This window comes from Giraffa tippelskirchi, chromosome 3, assembly GCF_054371585.1.
Source record: "Giraffa tippelskirchi isolate mGirTip1 chromosome 3, T2T-mGirTip1v1.2.pri, whole genome shotgun sequence".
In the NCBI taxonomy this organism is placed as follows: domain Eukaryota; kingdom Metazoa; phylum Chordata; class Mammalia; order Artiodactyla; family Giraffidae; genus Giraffa; species Giraffa tippelskirchi.
In genome coordinates this window covers 63,540,084-63,556,439 of record NC_137277.1, presented here as the reverse complement: position 1 = coordinate 63,556,439, position 16,356 = coordinate 63,540,084, and the positions used below count along the sequence as shown (strand labels likewise).

General features: G+C 40.2%; 1 protein-coding gene across 4 annotated transcripts in view; it reads left to right on the top strand.

Moving 5' to 3' along the window:
- Window positions 1-16,356, top strand: part of OCA2 (OCA2 melanosomal transmembrane protein) — a 302,523-nt gene that overhangs the window by 146,202 nt on the left and 139,965 nt on the right. For all 4 annotated transcript variants that reach the window (XR_014080337.1, XM_081583080.1, XM_081583078.1 and 1 more), the window contains one exon: window positions 8,626-8,758. Coding sequence is in view for 3 of the 4 variants with exons in the window: in XM_081583080.1 (XP_081439206.1) it covers window positions 8,626-8,758 (133 nt within the window). In the remaining variant the exon portion in view is untranslated. The remainder of the gene's footprint in view (window positions 1-8,625; window positions 8,759-16,356) is intronic.

The window sequence follows — 16,356 nt, the reverse complement described above, 5'->3', positions numbered from 1 at the left end:
TATTATTTTCTCCCATTCTGAAGGCTGTCTTTTTCACCTTGCTTATAGTTTCCTTTGTTGTGCAAAAGCTTTTAATTTTAATTAGGTCCCATTTGTTTATTTTTGCTTTTATTTCCAATATTCTGGGAGGTGGGTCATGGAGGATCCTGCTGTGATTTATGTCGGAGAGTGTTTTGCCTATGTTTTCCTCTAGGAGTTTTATAGTTTCTGGTCTTACGTTTAGATCTTTAATCCATTTTGAGTTTATTTTTGTGTACGGTGTTAGGAAGTGTTCTAGTTTCATTCTTTTACAAGTGGTTGAAAAGTTTTCCCAGCACCACTTGTTAAAGAGATTGTCTTTTCTCCATTGTATATTCTTGCCTCCTTTGTCGAAGATAAGGTGTCCATATGTGCGTGGGTTTATCTCTGGGCTTTCTATTTTGTTCCATTGATCTATATTTCTTTGTGCCAGTACCATACTGTCTTGATGACTGTGGCTTTGTAGTAGAGACTGAAGTCAGGCAGGTTGATTCCTCCAGTTCCATTCTTCTTCCTCAAGATTGCTTTGGCTATTCGAGGTTTCTTATATTTCCATACAAATTGTGAGATGATTTGTTCTAGTTCTGTGAAAAATACCATTGGTAGCTTGATAGGGATTGCATTGAAGCTATAGATTGCTTTGGGTAGTATACTCATTTTCACTATATTAATTCTTCCAATCCATGAACACAGTGTATTTCTCCATCTGTTTGTGTCCTCTTTGATTTCTTTCATCAGTGTTTTATAGTTTTCTGTATATAAGTCTTTTGTTTCTTTAGGTAGATATATTCCTAAGTATTTTATTCTTTTTGTTGCAATGGTGAATGGTATTGTTTCCTTAATTTCTCTTTCTGTTTTCTCATTATTGGAGTATAGGAATGCAAGGGATTTCTGTGTGTTAATTTTATATCCTGCAACTTTACTATATTCATTGATCAACTCTAGTAATTTTCTAGTAGAGTCTTTAGGGTTTTCTATGTAGAGGATCATGTCATCTGCAAACAGTGAGAGTTTTACTTCTTCTTTTCCTATCTGTATTCCTTTTATTTCTTTTTCAGCTCTGATTGCTGTGGCCAAAACTTCCAAAACTATGTTGAATAGTAGTGGTGAAAGTGGGCATCCTTGCCTTGTTCCTGACTTTAGGGGAAATGCTTTCAATTTTTCACCATTGAGGATAATGTTTGCTGTGGGTTTGTCATATATAGCTTTTATTATGTTGAGATATGTTCCTTCTATTCCTGCTTTCTGGAGGGTTTTTATCATAAATGGATGCTGAATTTTGTCAAAGGCTTTTTCTGCATCTATTGAGATAACCATATGGTTTTTTTCTTTCAATTTGTTAATGTGGTGTATTACATTGATTGATTTGCGGATGTTAAAAAAACCTTGCATTCCTGGGATAAAGCCCACTTGGTCATGATGTATGATCTTTTTAATATGATGTTGGATTCTGTTTGCTAGAATTTTATTAAGGATTTTTGCATCTATGTTCATCAGTGATATTGGCCTGTAGTTTTCCTTTTTTGTGACATCTTTGTCTGGTTTTGGAATTAGGGTGATGGTGGCCTCATAGAATGAGTTTGGAAGTTTACCATCTGCAATTTTCTGGAAGAGTTTGAGTAGGATAGGTGTTAGCTCTTCTCTAAATTTTTGGTAGAATTCCGCTGTGAAGCCGTCTGGTCCTGGGCTTTTGTTTGCTGGAAGATTTCTGATTACAGTTTCGATTTCCGTGCTTGTGATGGGTCTGTTAAGATCTTCTATTTCTTCCTGGTTCAGTTTTGGAAAGATATACTTTTTTAAGAATTTGTCCATTTCTTCCAAGTTGTCGATTTTATTGGCATATAGCTGTTGGTAGTAGTCTCTTATGATCCTTTGTATTTCTGTGTAGTCTGTTGTGATCTCTCCATTTTCATTTCTAATTTTGTTGATCTGATTCCTCTCCCTTTGTTTCTTGATGAGTCTGGCTAATGGCTTGTCAATTTTGTTTATCTTCTCGAAAAACCAGCTTTTAGTTTTGTTGATTTTTGCTATGGTCTCTTTTGTTTCTTTTGCATTTATTTCTGCCCTAATTTTTAAGATTTCTTTCCTTCTACTGACCCTGGGGTTTTTCATTTCTTCCTTCTCTAGTTGCTTTAGGTGTAGAGTTAGTTGATTTATTTGATTTTTTTCTTGTTTCTTGAGGTACGCCTATATTGCTATGAACCTTCCCCTTAGGATTGCTTTTACAGTGTCCCATAGGTTTTGGGTTGTTGTGTTTTCATTTTCATTCGTTTCTATGCATAATTTTATTTCTTTTTTGATTTCTTCTGTGATTTGTTGGTTATTCAGAAGCGTGTTGTTTAGCCTCCATATGTTGGAATTTTTAATAGTTTTTTTTCCTGTAATTGAGGTCTAATCTTACTGCATTGTGGTCAGAGAAGATGGCTGGGATGATTTCAATTTTTTTGAATTTACCAAGGCTAGATTTATGGCCCAGGATGTGATCTATCCTGGAGAAAGTTCCATGTGCACTTGAGAAAAAGGTAAAATTGATTGTTTTGGGGTGGAAAGTCCTGTAAATATCAATTAAATCTAATTTGTCTATTGTATCATTTAAAGTTTGTGTTTCCTTGTTAATTTTCTGTTTAGTTGATCTATCCATATGTGTGAGTGGAGTATTAAAGTCTCCCACTATTATTGTGTTATTGTTAATTTCCCCTTTGATACTTGTTAGTATTTGCCTTATATATTGTGGTGCTCCTATGTTGGGTGCATATATATTTATGATTGTTACGTCTTCTTCTTGGATTGATCCTTTGATCTTTATGTAGTGTCCTTCTTTGTCCCTTTTCACAGCCTTTATTTTAAAGTCTATTTTATCTGAAATGAGTATTGCGACTCCTGCTTTCTTTTGGTCTCCATTTGCATGAAATATGTTTTTCCATCTCTTCACTTTCAGCCTGTGTGTGTCCCTAGTTTTGAGGTGGGTCTCTTGTAGACAGCATATATAGCGGTCTTGTTTTTGTATCCATTCAGCCAGCCTTTGTCTTTTGGTTGGGGCATTCAACCCATTTACATTTAAGGTAATTATTGATAAGTATGATCCCGTTGCCATTTACTTTGTTGTTTTGAGTTCGTGTTAAAACATCCTTTCTGTGTTTCCTGTTTAGAGAAGATCCTTTAGCATTTGTTGGAGAGCTGGTTTGGTGGTGCTGAATTCCCTCAGCTCTTGCTTGTCTGTAAAGCTTTTGAATTCTCCTTCATATCTCAATGAGATCCTTGCTGGGTACAGTAATCTGGGTTGCAGATTATTCTCTTTCATTACTTTAAGTATGTCCTGCCATTCCCTTCTAGCCTGAAGGGTTTCTATTGAAAGATCAGCTGCTATCCTTATGGGGATCCCCTTGAGTGTTATTTGTTGTTTTTCCCTTGCTGCTTTTAATATTTGTTCTTTGTGTTTGATCTTTGTTAATTTGATTAATATGTGTCTTGGGGTGTTTCGCCTTGGGTTTATCCTGTTTGGGACTCTCTGGGTTTCTTGGACTTCTGTGACTATTTCTTTCCTCATTTTAGGGAAATTTTCAACTATTATCTCCTCGAGTATTTTTTCATGGCCTTTCCTTTTATCTTCTTCTTCTGGGACTCCTATGATTCGAATGTTGGGGCGTTTCATATTGTCCCAGAGGTCCCGGAGGTTTTCCTCATTTCTTTTGATTCTTTTTTCTTTTTTCCTCTCTGCTTCATTTATTTCCATCATTCTATCTTCTACCTCACTTATCCTATCTTCTGCCTCCGTTATTCTACTGTTGGTTCCCTCCAGAGTGTCTTTTATCTCCTTTATTTCATTATTCATTCTATATTGACTCCTTTTTATTTCTTCTAAGTCCTTGATAAACATTTCTTGCATCTTCTCAATCTTTGTCTCCAGGCTATTTATCTGTAACTCCATTTTGCTTTCAAGATTTTGGATCATTTTTATTATCATTATTCTAAATTCTTTTTCAGATAGATTCCCTATCTCCTCCTCTTTTGTTTGGTTTTGTGGGCATTTCTCAGTTTCCTTTACTTGCTGAGTATTTCTCTGCCTTTTCATCTTGTTTAGACTGCTGTGTTAGGCGTGGCCCTTCTGTATTCTGGTAGTATGAAGTTCCTCTTTATTGTGGAGGTTCCTCACTGCGGTTGGGGTTGGACAGGTGGCTTGTCAAGGCTTCCTGGTTGGGGGAGCTTGTGTCGGTGTTCTGGTGGGTGGAGCTGGATTTCTGCTCTCTAGAGTGCAATGGAGTGACCAGTATTAATTTTTGAGATGTCTATGGATTTGGTGTGCCTCTGGGCAGCCTGTATATTGATGCTCAGGTCTATGTTCCTGCGTTGCTGGAGAATTTGCGTGGTATGTCTTGCTCTGGAACTTATTGGCTCTTGGGTGGAGCTTGGTTTCAGTGTATATATGGAGGCTATTGGATGGTCTCTTATTAATTAATATTTCCCCTGGCTTTCAGTCTTATTCTTGCAGTAGCCTCAAGACTTCTCCTTCCATACAGCCTCAATAATAAAACTTTTAGGTTAATGGTGAAAAGATTCTCCACAGTGAGGGATACCCAGAAAGGTTCACTGAGTTACATGGAGAGATGAGGTGGGGGGGGGTTGAGGTGACCAGGAGGGGAAGAGGGGAATTCAAATGTGGAGAGAACAATCTAGCCAGTAAGCACTTCCCTCTGTGCTTTCCACAGTTTGGAACCCTCAGAGTGGTTCACAGAGATACATAGAGAGGGGGGAGGAAGGTAATAGAGGTGAGCATGAGTAGAAAGGGAGGAATCAAGAGGGGAGAGAGAGATCTGGGCAGTATCCTGTTCCTGAAGTGTTCTCTGGTACCCAGAACACCCTCAGAGATTCACAGAATTGGGTTGAGAAGAGAAGGAGGAGGGTGGGAGATAGAGGTTCCCTGGGGGAGAAGAAAGAGCATCAATAGGGGGAGAGATTAATCAGGCCAGTGATCACACTCCTGAGTAACAATGGGTCCTAAAGATTGGGTTCTTAAATGTACAAAATTGATATCAAATATGTAAAACAAAGATTAAAAATCTAGAGTAGAGGTTAGACTCTTACAAAACTTACAATCTAAAAAAAAAAAAAAGAAAAAAGGAAACAGTGTAAAAAGGAAAAAACCAGTAAAACAGTAAAAAAAGAAACAGGAAAAAAAAGTAAAACAGGAAAAAACATTAAAAAAAGAAAACACAAAAGGTATAAGATATATGTATGTAGTTTGCTTCAAAAATAGGGTTTTTTTTTTTGCAAGTTAATAGTGGGTTATGAAAATGAAAGTTAAAGGTGTAATAGAGGACTTGAAGAAAAAGGAAAGAAGAGAAAAAAAAATTTTTTTAATTTTAAAAAAAAAATTAAAAAAAAAAATAATAATAGTAAAAAAAATATATATCCCAGACTTTCTCTGGAGCTGTTGTGAGCAGTGTGGGATCTGCTCAGTTTCAGATAGATCCTTATTCCTGCTTATACTTTTCAAGATCTATAGGTCCTTTTCAATGCAGTCGGTATTAACTACAGGGATTTTAATCTGTTGGCCTGTCCCTTCCAAAGCGCTTCCCTCTGTTTATTTGGCTTCTGTTTGGAGATCTCTTCAGTATCTAATTTTCGCCCTGCAACAAAGCGGTGGAAGTGATCTCTTTAGGTTCGCTTGTTCAATCGTGCTGTGGGGAGGAAGGAACACTGCAAATCTGGCGTGTGTGTGGTAAGCTCGCAGTGTCTCGGCCGCACTGGTTTCGCCCCTGCCGTCTACCCTGCTCAGGCTTCAGGTTACTCGGCCGGGGAGCGGGCCCTGAGCTGCGTGCACTTCCCAGGTCTAAGCCGCTCAGGTTCAGGCTCCCGGTTACTCCACAAAGGCGCAGACTCGGTTTCGCCCGCGGCTTGTGCCGTTCCCGGTCGGAGCTGCTCAGGCGGCCAGGAGTTTGGCGAGCGCGCTCTCCCCTGTTGGGGCGGTGCGGCTTATCACCTCCCTTGTCCCCGCCTCGGTTTACGGGCGCGCCCGGCTCCGGTGTGCTTTGTGTCGGTTCTGGGGAGCTGGTCTCTGGCTGCGACCCTCCCGGCGGCTGTCGACCCTCCAGGATCTCAGGCAGTCTTTGCTTAGAAACTGGGAGCCTGTTTGCAGTTTGGTAGGGGGTGCCCTCTCTGGAGCTGAGTTTGCCCCTTTCCGGCTCTGGCGGGCCCCGCCTGCCCGCTGTGTCCGGCGGGGGATGGGGCGGTCCGCAGCCGGCTAGCTCTCCTCTGGTATCGCTCAGTCCTTTGTTCTGTGAGCGGGCCGGCAGTGCCTTAGAGTTGGGCTTTTCGCGGGATAGTTCTCTCTCTCTGGCTGTCGCACAGTTTAGGTTACTATCTCACGTTAGCTCCCTCAGATTGCCCTCGGGGCACACAGGCCCAGTCCTTACCCTAGGCAGTGCCGCCCGCTCCTCTCCGTTCAGCCCCCACTTGCTGGTGGCGGATGATGCGAGCGTCTGGGGTTCTTTGCTGGGAGTTGCTTTAGGCACGTAATCTGTGGATTTTATTTATTTTTTCCTCCCAGTTACGTTGCCCTCCGAGATAAGAAATCTTCCCCTACACCCGCCGGTGAGAGGGTTTCCTGGTGCTTGGAAATTCCTCCTCTTTTACGACTCCCTCCCCGGGATGGGTCTCCGTCCCTAACTCTTTTGTCTCTCTTTTTATCTTTTATAATTTCTCCTACCTCTTTTGAAGATAATGCGCTGTCTTTGTGGAAGCCTGACGTCCTCTGCCAGCCTTCAGAAGTAGTTTTGTGAAGTTTGGTCAGCGTTCAGATGTTCTTTCGATAAATTTGTGGAGGAGAGAGTGGTCTCCCCGTCCTATTCCTCCGCCATCTTAGCCCCGCCTCTCTGGGGCATGCATTCTAAAGACACAACGTCCACGGTGATATCCTCAGAAACGTGGTGAATTCCAATGGCCATTGAAAACATGCCATGAGTCCCAGCTCTTCATAGCTTTCCCTGCTATCTGTATATGATCAGCCTCACATAATTCCATCTGTCATTCAGATGCTGTTTTCAAGGGCAACCACTGGATGCGCAGATAAACTGCAAGAGATTAAGAACTTCAGATCATTGTACTGGCAAGCCTAAATTTTCACACAACTTACTAATGATTGTAAGTTGTGATAATGGTTTCTAAGTTGTGTTTTATGTTTAGCAATGTTATAAGTGGTTCCAGGTCTTTTCTGGAAATGAGGGGGACAAATAAGTAAATTTTAATAAACAATAATTTGTTGTTCAGTATCTGACTCTTTGAGACTCCATGAACTACAACACGCCAAGCTTCCCTGTCCTTCACCATCTCCTGGAGTTTGCTCAAACTCATGTCCATTGAGTCAGTGATGCTACCCAACCATCTCATCCTCTATCGCCCCCTTCTCTTCTTGCCCTCAACATTTCCCAGCAACAATAAATAATATTGAATTCACTCCTTCCAATTCAGGCCTTTAGAAGATGGCCTTCCTGACTGCTACCTTGGGAATGGTCTCTCAAGTTTGTCACTAGTGTCCCTGGGACTTACTCTCTTTACACCCCATTCACCCCACTTGTCCTGCCTGGAAGTCTCCCCCAATGTTCTGTCATTGTGCCTCTGACCCTGTTTCGTGGATCAGTGGTCCAGGAGTTCCTGCCAGTGAGAAACTGGTTCTCGCAGCCCAGTTCATGGGGACAACAGCCTCACCTGTCCTGCGAGGGTCTCAGAGGGTGTCACATGTACTTGCTGAAGGTTTAAGCACAGTGAAGCAAAAGGAAAAAGTTGACCAATATTGTTGCTGACTTATTCCCTTACAAATCAACCTAGTGGAGATTTCACCCAACAACAAAAATATCCTCAGCAGCTGACTGTGGAAAAGAGCCCAGAGACAGGCAAAGGAATTGTGAGGGGCAGGAGAGGGCTCCTGCCTGGGTGCTTCAGTCCTGATGGCCACTAGGTGACCTGTGGAGGACTGTGCTTTCCAGGCATGGTGATGCTCTTTCATATCGATAGCAGTGACTTAAATGAAGTATTGAAGAAAATGCAATTTACCCTCAAATAGATGAATATTGCTTCATAGTCTTTTTTTTCCTTTTAAATTGAAGTATAGTTCATTTACAACATTGAGTAAGTTCCAGGTGTATAACAAAGTGATTCAGTTATATATACATATATATTGCTTCAGGTTCTTTTGCCTTATAAGTTATCATAAAATACTGAGCATAGTTCCTGGTGCTATAACAATAGGTTCTTGTTGGTTATCTATTTTATGTATAGCAGTGATAGTTTTATGTTTTGTCTCCCTCAGTTCTGTTTCACCAGATCCCAGGGGACATGTCAGTATAGTGGTGAAGTAGAATCAGCTAAGGTTGGGATAACATGTGATGACCTGTTTTTGTTTCCTTCCAAGGTTGCTTGTCATTCAGGTAATAACTGGTCTTTTATTATGAAAGAAACAAATCTTGAATGTTTGCAAAACTGTGGTGAAGAGTACCTGTTCCATGGGCTTTGTGCTAGGTTCCCCGGCCCTTGGTCTCAGACTTCTCTGGGCCCTGCCATGAAGATGTGCCTGTGCTGCCTGTGGTTTCACGTCTCCTTTCTTGTTTCCAGGGTCTGGACTTCGCTGGGTTTACAGCACACATGTTTGCCGGGATTTGCTTCGTTCTCTTGGTCTCCTTTCCACTCCTCAGACTCCTTTACTGGAACAAAAAGCTCTATAACAAGGAACCCAGTGAGATTGTTGGTGAGTAGAAGCACCTCCTCATACAGCTTCAGAGTTTACTAACACAATATTATTTTTTTCTAGGGGAGGTTGCCACAAAAGGCAGGAGGTTAATGCCATGTAGAATACCAGGGAAGTATCCGTCATTGGGATGCTGCACACTAGAATGTCCCTGTCTGCCTCCTCATAGCCAATGCACTTTCAGGGGCTTTAAATCCATGAACTGTGCCTCTTCAGTTTTCTATAGAATGAAATGTGGTTACATGTGGGAAGCAATACCTACTGTATACAGTTTGCATGTCATGATAGCATTGAACCACCTGTATTTAATACAAATAGCAGAGCATATAGACTGTAGTCTATATTTTTGAACCACTGTGTTGCTTCATGTCCGGTTCTAACTGTTGCATTTTGTGATGCATATGGGCTTCTCAGGAGGCAGGTAAGGTGGTCTGGTATTCTCATCTCTTTAAGAATATTTCACAGTTTGTTGTGATCCACACAGTCAAAGGCTTTATTGTAGTCAACGAAGCAGAAGTAGATGTTATTTTGAAATTTTTCTAAATCCAGTTTGTCATCTGGAAGTTCTCAGTTCATGTACTGCTGAAGCCTAGCTTGAAGGATTTTGAGTATAATCTTGCTAGCATGTGAAATAAGTGCAATCAATTCCCATTTCTGTATAAAAGGCTGGGAATCTAAGTGTGTTCTCACCAGCCTTCCTGCTCATCAGATGGTGACTTTACAAGGTAGATCTACCTTTCTTTCCTGCGTGACTTTTGTATTCAGAATTTAACTGTTTTTGTTCTAACTAGGAAAATGTCATGTACACCTTCTCAAGTCATCTATATAAAACCAGCTTGTCCCTAGTAGAGTTGAATCACCCACCTCTATCAGATAAATGGGATGATAAGCAGAAATTTCTATTCTAGACAATATTTATTGATTGCACAAAAATTGGAGTGCCTTTGTAGATATAAAAGTGGTACTTTAAATGCAAGCAATCAACAGGGATTTCCTGGGCAGCCTCTTGGCCTAGACCTTAGTGAAGGCTATATAGGTGCAAGACAAGTGGACAGCTCGTGTGGACATAGGAATGGGCCTCGCCAAAGAAGCCCAAAACTGTGGGGGGTGGTTCCAGTACGGGGGCTGGAGGGGAGGAAGGGGACACAGACACAGATGCCGGGGGCCAGAGGGAATAGTGTTTTTGGCTGCGTCCAGGGCCATGGAAGCTTCCTGCCATGTTAACATAGTTTACTTCATTCAGGAAGAACGTGTTTTCTTAATAACATTGATCATTACTCATTCTGGTGGTTTGCAGAGCAGAGTATGTGATTTTCTTGAGAAAAAAGAACATATTAATGTTTATGGCTTCCCAGGTGGCATCAGTGGTAAAGAATCCATCTTCCAATACAGGAGACCCAACTGACATGGATTCAGTTCCTGGGTCAGGAAGATTCTCTGGCGTAGGAAATGACAACCCACTCCAGTATCCTTGCCTGGAAAATTCCATGGACAGAGGAGCCTGGTGGACTACAATCCATAGAGTCACAAAGAGTTGGACACGACTGAGCGACTGAGCATGTACACACATTCATGTTAACATGGCATTCTCCCTATGTGTGTCTGTGCCCACATTTCCCCATTTGTGAGGACACCAGTCATCTTGGATTTGGGGTCATCTTAATGATCTCACCTTAACTAATTATATCTGCAGTGACCCTATTTCCAAAAACGATCACATTCTGAGGTACTAGAGCTTAGGACATGAATTTCAACACATGAATTTCAGGGGGACACAATTCAACCCATAGCAATCAGTAAGAGGTATTCAAAATGTTTTATTATCAACAAGTATATGTAAAGTGGGGTAACTTAATATGTAGCTTTAGTTTTCTAATGGAAAGTGTCATACCAACGGAGAGCTAGGGAAACTAATTAATCACAATGGCTAATCTGTCTTTAGAAGCTTGTGTGGGCACAGTTGCACCTCCTTCCTCCCCAATATCCCTCCACCTTGCTGATGATCAGAATTACTCAGAAATAATTGTTATATATACAGATTATCAGGCCCACCCCCAGGAAATCTATGCTGTGAATAAACTCTTCTGAAAAGTCTTATCTTGAGATTAACTTGGACATATTGATTTGGAAACAGAAAACAAATCTGTGTATTGACTCCTCCACTCATCATGAATAAGGAGCTGAGGGAAGCTTCAAGGAAAGTGGGATAGAATGGTTGGGATATGGATAATGCTGGAACCCTATGGTAATGGCAACACAGGCTGTACATCAGCACACAGTGAACTGTACAGATACAGAGTAATCTCTCTGAGCCATTATTGCGTATAGGGATCTCTGATTTTGAATTGCTTGGCATAACTACAGATTCCTAAGCCTTATCCCAGAGATTTGGGTTCAGCAGGTCTGTGATGTGTCTAAAACATGTCAGAATAGGCTTGGCTATGCTACAGTTTGAACATTCTTTGGCATGGCCTTTCTTTGGGACTGGAATGAAAACTGACCTTTTCCAGTCCTGTGTTCACTGCTGAGTTTTCCAAATTTGTTGGCTTATTGAGTGCAGCACTGTCACAGCATCATCTTTTAGGATTTGAAATAGCTCAACTGGAATTCCATCACCTCCACTAGCTTGGTTCATAGTGATGCTTCCTAAGGCCCACTTCACTTCGCATTCCAGGATGTCTGGCTCTAGTTGAGTGATCACACCATCCTGGTTATCTGGGTCATGAAGCTCTTTTTTGTATAGTTCTTCTGTGTATTCTTGCCACCTCTTAATATCTTCTGCCTCTGTTAGTTTCTGTCCTTTATTGTGCCTTTCTTTGCATGAAATGTTCCTTTTGTATCTCTAATTTTCTTGAAGAGATCTCTAGTCTTTCCCATTCTATTGTTTTTCTCTTTTTCTTTGATCACTGAGGAAGGCTTTCTTATCTCTCCTTGCTATTCTTTGGAACTTTGCATTCAAATGAGTATATCTTTCCTTTTCTCATTTGCCTTTCACTTCTCGTCTTTCCTTAGCTATTTGTAAGGCCTCCTCAGACAACCTTTTTGCCTTTTTGTGTTTCTTTTTCTTGGGGGTTTTCTTGATCATTGCCTCCTGTACAATGTCCTGAACCTCCATCCATAGTTCTTCAGGCACTCTATCAGATCTAATCCCTTGAATCTATTTGTCACTTCTACTATATAATCATAAGGGATTTGATTTAGGTCATACCTGAATGGTCTAATGGCTTTCCCTACTCTATTCAATTTAAGTCTGAATTTTGCAATAAGGAGTTCATGATCTAAACCACAGTTAGCTCCTGGTCTTGTTTTGCTGACAGTATAGACTAGCAAAGTAAGGCTCAAAATTCTCCAAGCAAGACATCAACAGTACATGAACCATGAACTTCCAGATATTCAAGGTGGATTTAGAAAAGGCAGAGGAATCAGAGATCAAATTTCCAGCATCTGTTGGATCATCAAAAAAGCAAAAGAGTTCCAGAAAAACATCTACTTCTGATTTAGTGATTACACCAAAGCCTTTGATTGTGTGGATCACAACAAACTGTGGAAAAGTCTTCAAGAGATGGGAACACCAGACCACCTGACCTGCCTCCTGAGAAATCTGTATGCAGGTCAAGAAGCAACAGTTAGAACTGGACAGGGAACAATGGACTAGTTCCAGATTGGAAAAGGAGTATGTAAAGGCTGTATATTGTCATTCTGCTAATTTAATTTATATTCAGAGTACATCATGTGAAATTCTGGGCTGGATGAAGCACAAGCTGGAATCAAAATTGCCAGGAAAAATATCAGTGACCTCAGATATGCAGATGACACCACCCTTACGGCAGAAAGTGAAGAAGAACTAAAGAGCCTCTTGGTGAAAGTGAAAGAGGAGAGTGAAAATGTTGGCTTAAAACTCAACATTCAAAAAATTAAGATCATGGTCTTCTGTCCCATCACTTTATGGCAAATAGATAGGGAAAGAATGGAAACAGTGAGAGAATTTATTTTCTTGGGCTCCAAAATCACTGCAGATGGTGACTGCAGCCATGAAATTAAAGGATATTTGTTCCTTGGAAGAAAAGCTATGACCAACCTAGACAGCATATTAAAAAGCAGAGACATTACTTTGCTGACAAAGGTCCATCTAGTCAAACCTATAGTTTTTCCGGTAGTCATGTATGGATGTGAGAGTTGGATTATAAAGAAAGCTGAGCACCAAAGAATTGATCCTTTTGAACTGTGGTGTTGGAGAAGACTCTTGAGGGTCCTTTGGACTGTAAGGAGACCCAACTAGTCCATCCTAAAGGAAATCAGTTCTGAATATTCATTGGAAGAACTCATGGTGTAGCTTGAAGCTCCAAGCCATCTGATGCAAAGAAGTGACTCATTGCAAAAGACCCTGATGCTGGGAAAGACTTAATGCAGGAGGAGAATGGGATGACAGAGGATGAAATGATTGGATGGCATCACTGACTCAATAGGTATGAGTTTGAGCAAGCTCTGGGATGGACAGGGAAGCCTGGCTGTGCTGCAGTCCAAGTGTCACAAAAAGTTGGACACGTTTGAGCTACTGAACTGAAGTGAACTAATACTACAATAAAAAGTAGCCCTGAAATCTTAGTAACTCTACTTCATGTTAGCCTAATGTCCACTGTGGGATCACAGTGCATTGCTGATCAGTAGTTCTCAGAGCCATGAGCTGCTGGTCGTCATAGAGACCAAAGAGAACCATATGTTCCACTCTGCCACTGAATGACACAACTCCTCCTGACTGTCACCAGGCTCCACCATTTGCAGGGGCTGGGTTGAGTCAGCCTGCCAAGTGATCAGCATGGGAGAGAATTTGACTTATTTATTTAAAAGCACAAATAATCACCAGAGTATGCCCCTCTGGTCATCAAATATCAACTCATGATCCTTCTTCCTAATATTTCATGTAGAATTTTTTATATTGTGTAAATTAGGGATATTTGTGTGTAATATCCTCTCTTAAAATATATACTTTTTGCTATCCTCAAAGGATGAATATATAAGTATACCCTCCTCTTCAGCTTTTGGGAAGAGATGGTGTAAAATTGCTATTACATTATACCTTAAATGTTTGCCAAGATATTTTAGAGTTGAACCTCCTTCCCTCCCTCCTTACACCCCTGTCTCCCTTGATTTCTTCTTCCCTCTCTCCCTCTCCTTCCCTTGTAGTTTTTAACTTCAAATACTGATTGTTTAATAGATATAGGCTAGCTATTAAGGTTATTTATTTCTTTATGAGGGCTCACTGGTGGATTCTGCCTTTAAAGGAATTTGTCCCTGTACAAACTCAGTTGTTGAAAGAATTATTCTAAAATTGTTTAAAATACTTTTTTTTATTATCCTTTAATAGCTATAGAACTTTTAAAATTGAATTATAGCTGATTTGCAATATTGTGTATAGTTTCAGTTAACAGGAAAGTGATTCAGTTATATATGCAAATATATATATATATACTGAGATTATTTTCCATTAGTTTATTAAAAGATATGGAGTGTAGTTCCCTGTATTAAACAGATACAGTTCCTTATCTCTTTTATGCATAGTAGTTTGTATCTGTTAATCCCATATTCCTAATTTATGTCTCCCCCTCCTCTTCCCTTTTGGTTACCATAAGTTTATTTTCTATGTCCGTGAATCTGTTTGATTTGCATATATATTTATTTGTATTATTTTTAGTTTCTACATATAATATTTAGATTTCACAAATATCCTGTAATACTTTTTCTTTATCTGTCTTACTTCACTTAGTACAATATTCTCTATGTCCATGTTGCTGCAAATGGCAATATTTCATTATCTTTTATGGCTGAGTAATATACCATTATAAATATATATACACCACATCTTTTTACCTATTATCTGTTGATGCACACTTGGATTGTTTCCAGGTCTTGGTTATGCATATATCTTTTTCAATTAGAGTTTTCATCTCTTCTAGATATATGTCCAAGAATGGGATTGCTGGATCACATTGTTGTTTAGTCACTCAGTTGTGTCTGACTTTTTGTGACCCCATGGACTGTAGCATGCCAGGCTTACATGCCCTTCACCATCTCCTGGAGCTTGCTCAAACTCATGTCCATTGAGTCGGTGATGCCTTCCAATCATCTCATCCTCTGTCGTCCCCTTCTCCTCCTGCCTTCAGACTTTTCCAGCATAAGGGTCTTTCCTAATGAATCAACTCTTCACATCAGGTGGCCAAAGTATTGGAGTATTCAGCTTCAGCATCAGTCCTTCCAATGAATATTCAGGTCTGATTTCCTTTAGAATTGATAATTTGATCTCCTTGCAGTCCAAGGGACGGACTCCTGAGAGCCTTCTCCAACACCACAGTTCAAAAGCATCAATTCATTGGTGCTCAGCTTTCTTTATGGTCCAACTCTCACATCCATACATCACTACTGGAAAAACCATAGCTTTGACTAGATGGACCTTTGTTGACAAAGTAATGTCTCTGCTTTTTAATTCACTGTCTAGGTTTGTTATAGCTTTTCTTCCAAGGAGCAAATATCTTTTAATTTCATGGCTGCTGTCACCATCTGCAATGATTTTGGAGCCCAAGAAAATGATGTCTGTCAGTGTTACCACTGTTTCTCCATCTATTTGCCTTGAAGTGATAGGACCAGATGCCATGATCTTTGAATGTTGAGTTTTAAGCCAGCTTTTTCACTCTCCTCTTTCACCTTCATCAAGAGGCTCTTTAGTTCCTCTTTGCTTTCTGCCATAAGGGTGGTGTCATCTGCATATCTGAGGTCATTGATACTTCTTCCAACAGTCTTGATTCTGGCTTGTGCTTCATCCAGCCTGACATTTTGCATGATGTACTCTGCATATATGTTAAATAAGCAGGGTGACAATATATAGCCTTTACATACCCTTTTCTCAATTTTGATCCAGTCCATTGTCCCATGTCCAGTTCTAACTCTTGCTTCTTGACCTGCATACAGATTTCTCAGGAGGCAGGTCAGGTTGTCTGGTATTCCCATCTCTTGAAGAATTTTCCACAGTTTGTTATGATCCACAGAATCAAAGATTTTAGCATAGTCAATGAAGCAGAAGTAGATATTTTTCTGGAATTCTCTTGCTTTTTCTATGATTCAACAGATGTTGGCAATTTGATCTCTATGAGCTGCTTATATAGTCTGGATATTAACTCTTTGTCAGTTGTTTCATTTGCAATTATTTTCTCCTGTTCTGAGGGTTGTCTTTAAATCTTGCTAATTGTTACCTTCATTGTGCAGGACTTCTTAAATTTAATTAAGTTCCTTTTGTTTATTTCTGTTTTTATTTCCATTTTCTAGGAGGTGGGTCAAAGAGGAACTTGATGTGATGTATGTCAGAGTGTACTGCCTATGCTTTTTTTTCTAAGAGCTTTATAGTTTCTAGCCTTATATTTAGGTCTTTAACCCATTTTGAGTTTATTTTTGTGTGTGGAATTAGGAAGTGCTCTAGTTTCAACCTTTCACATGCAGATGTCCAGTTATTCCATGTCACTTATTGAAGAGGCTGTCTCTCTCCATTGTATATTCTTGCCTTCCTTGTCAAAGGTAAGATACTTGGGACTAAGTTTATCTCTGGGCTT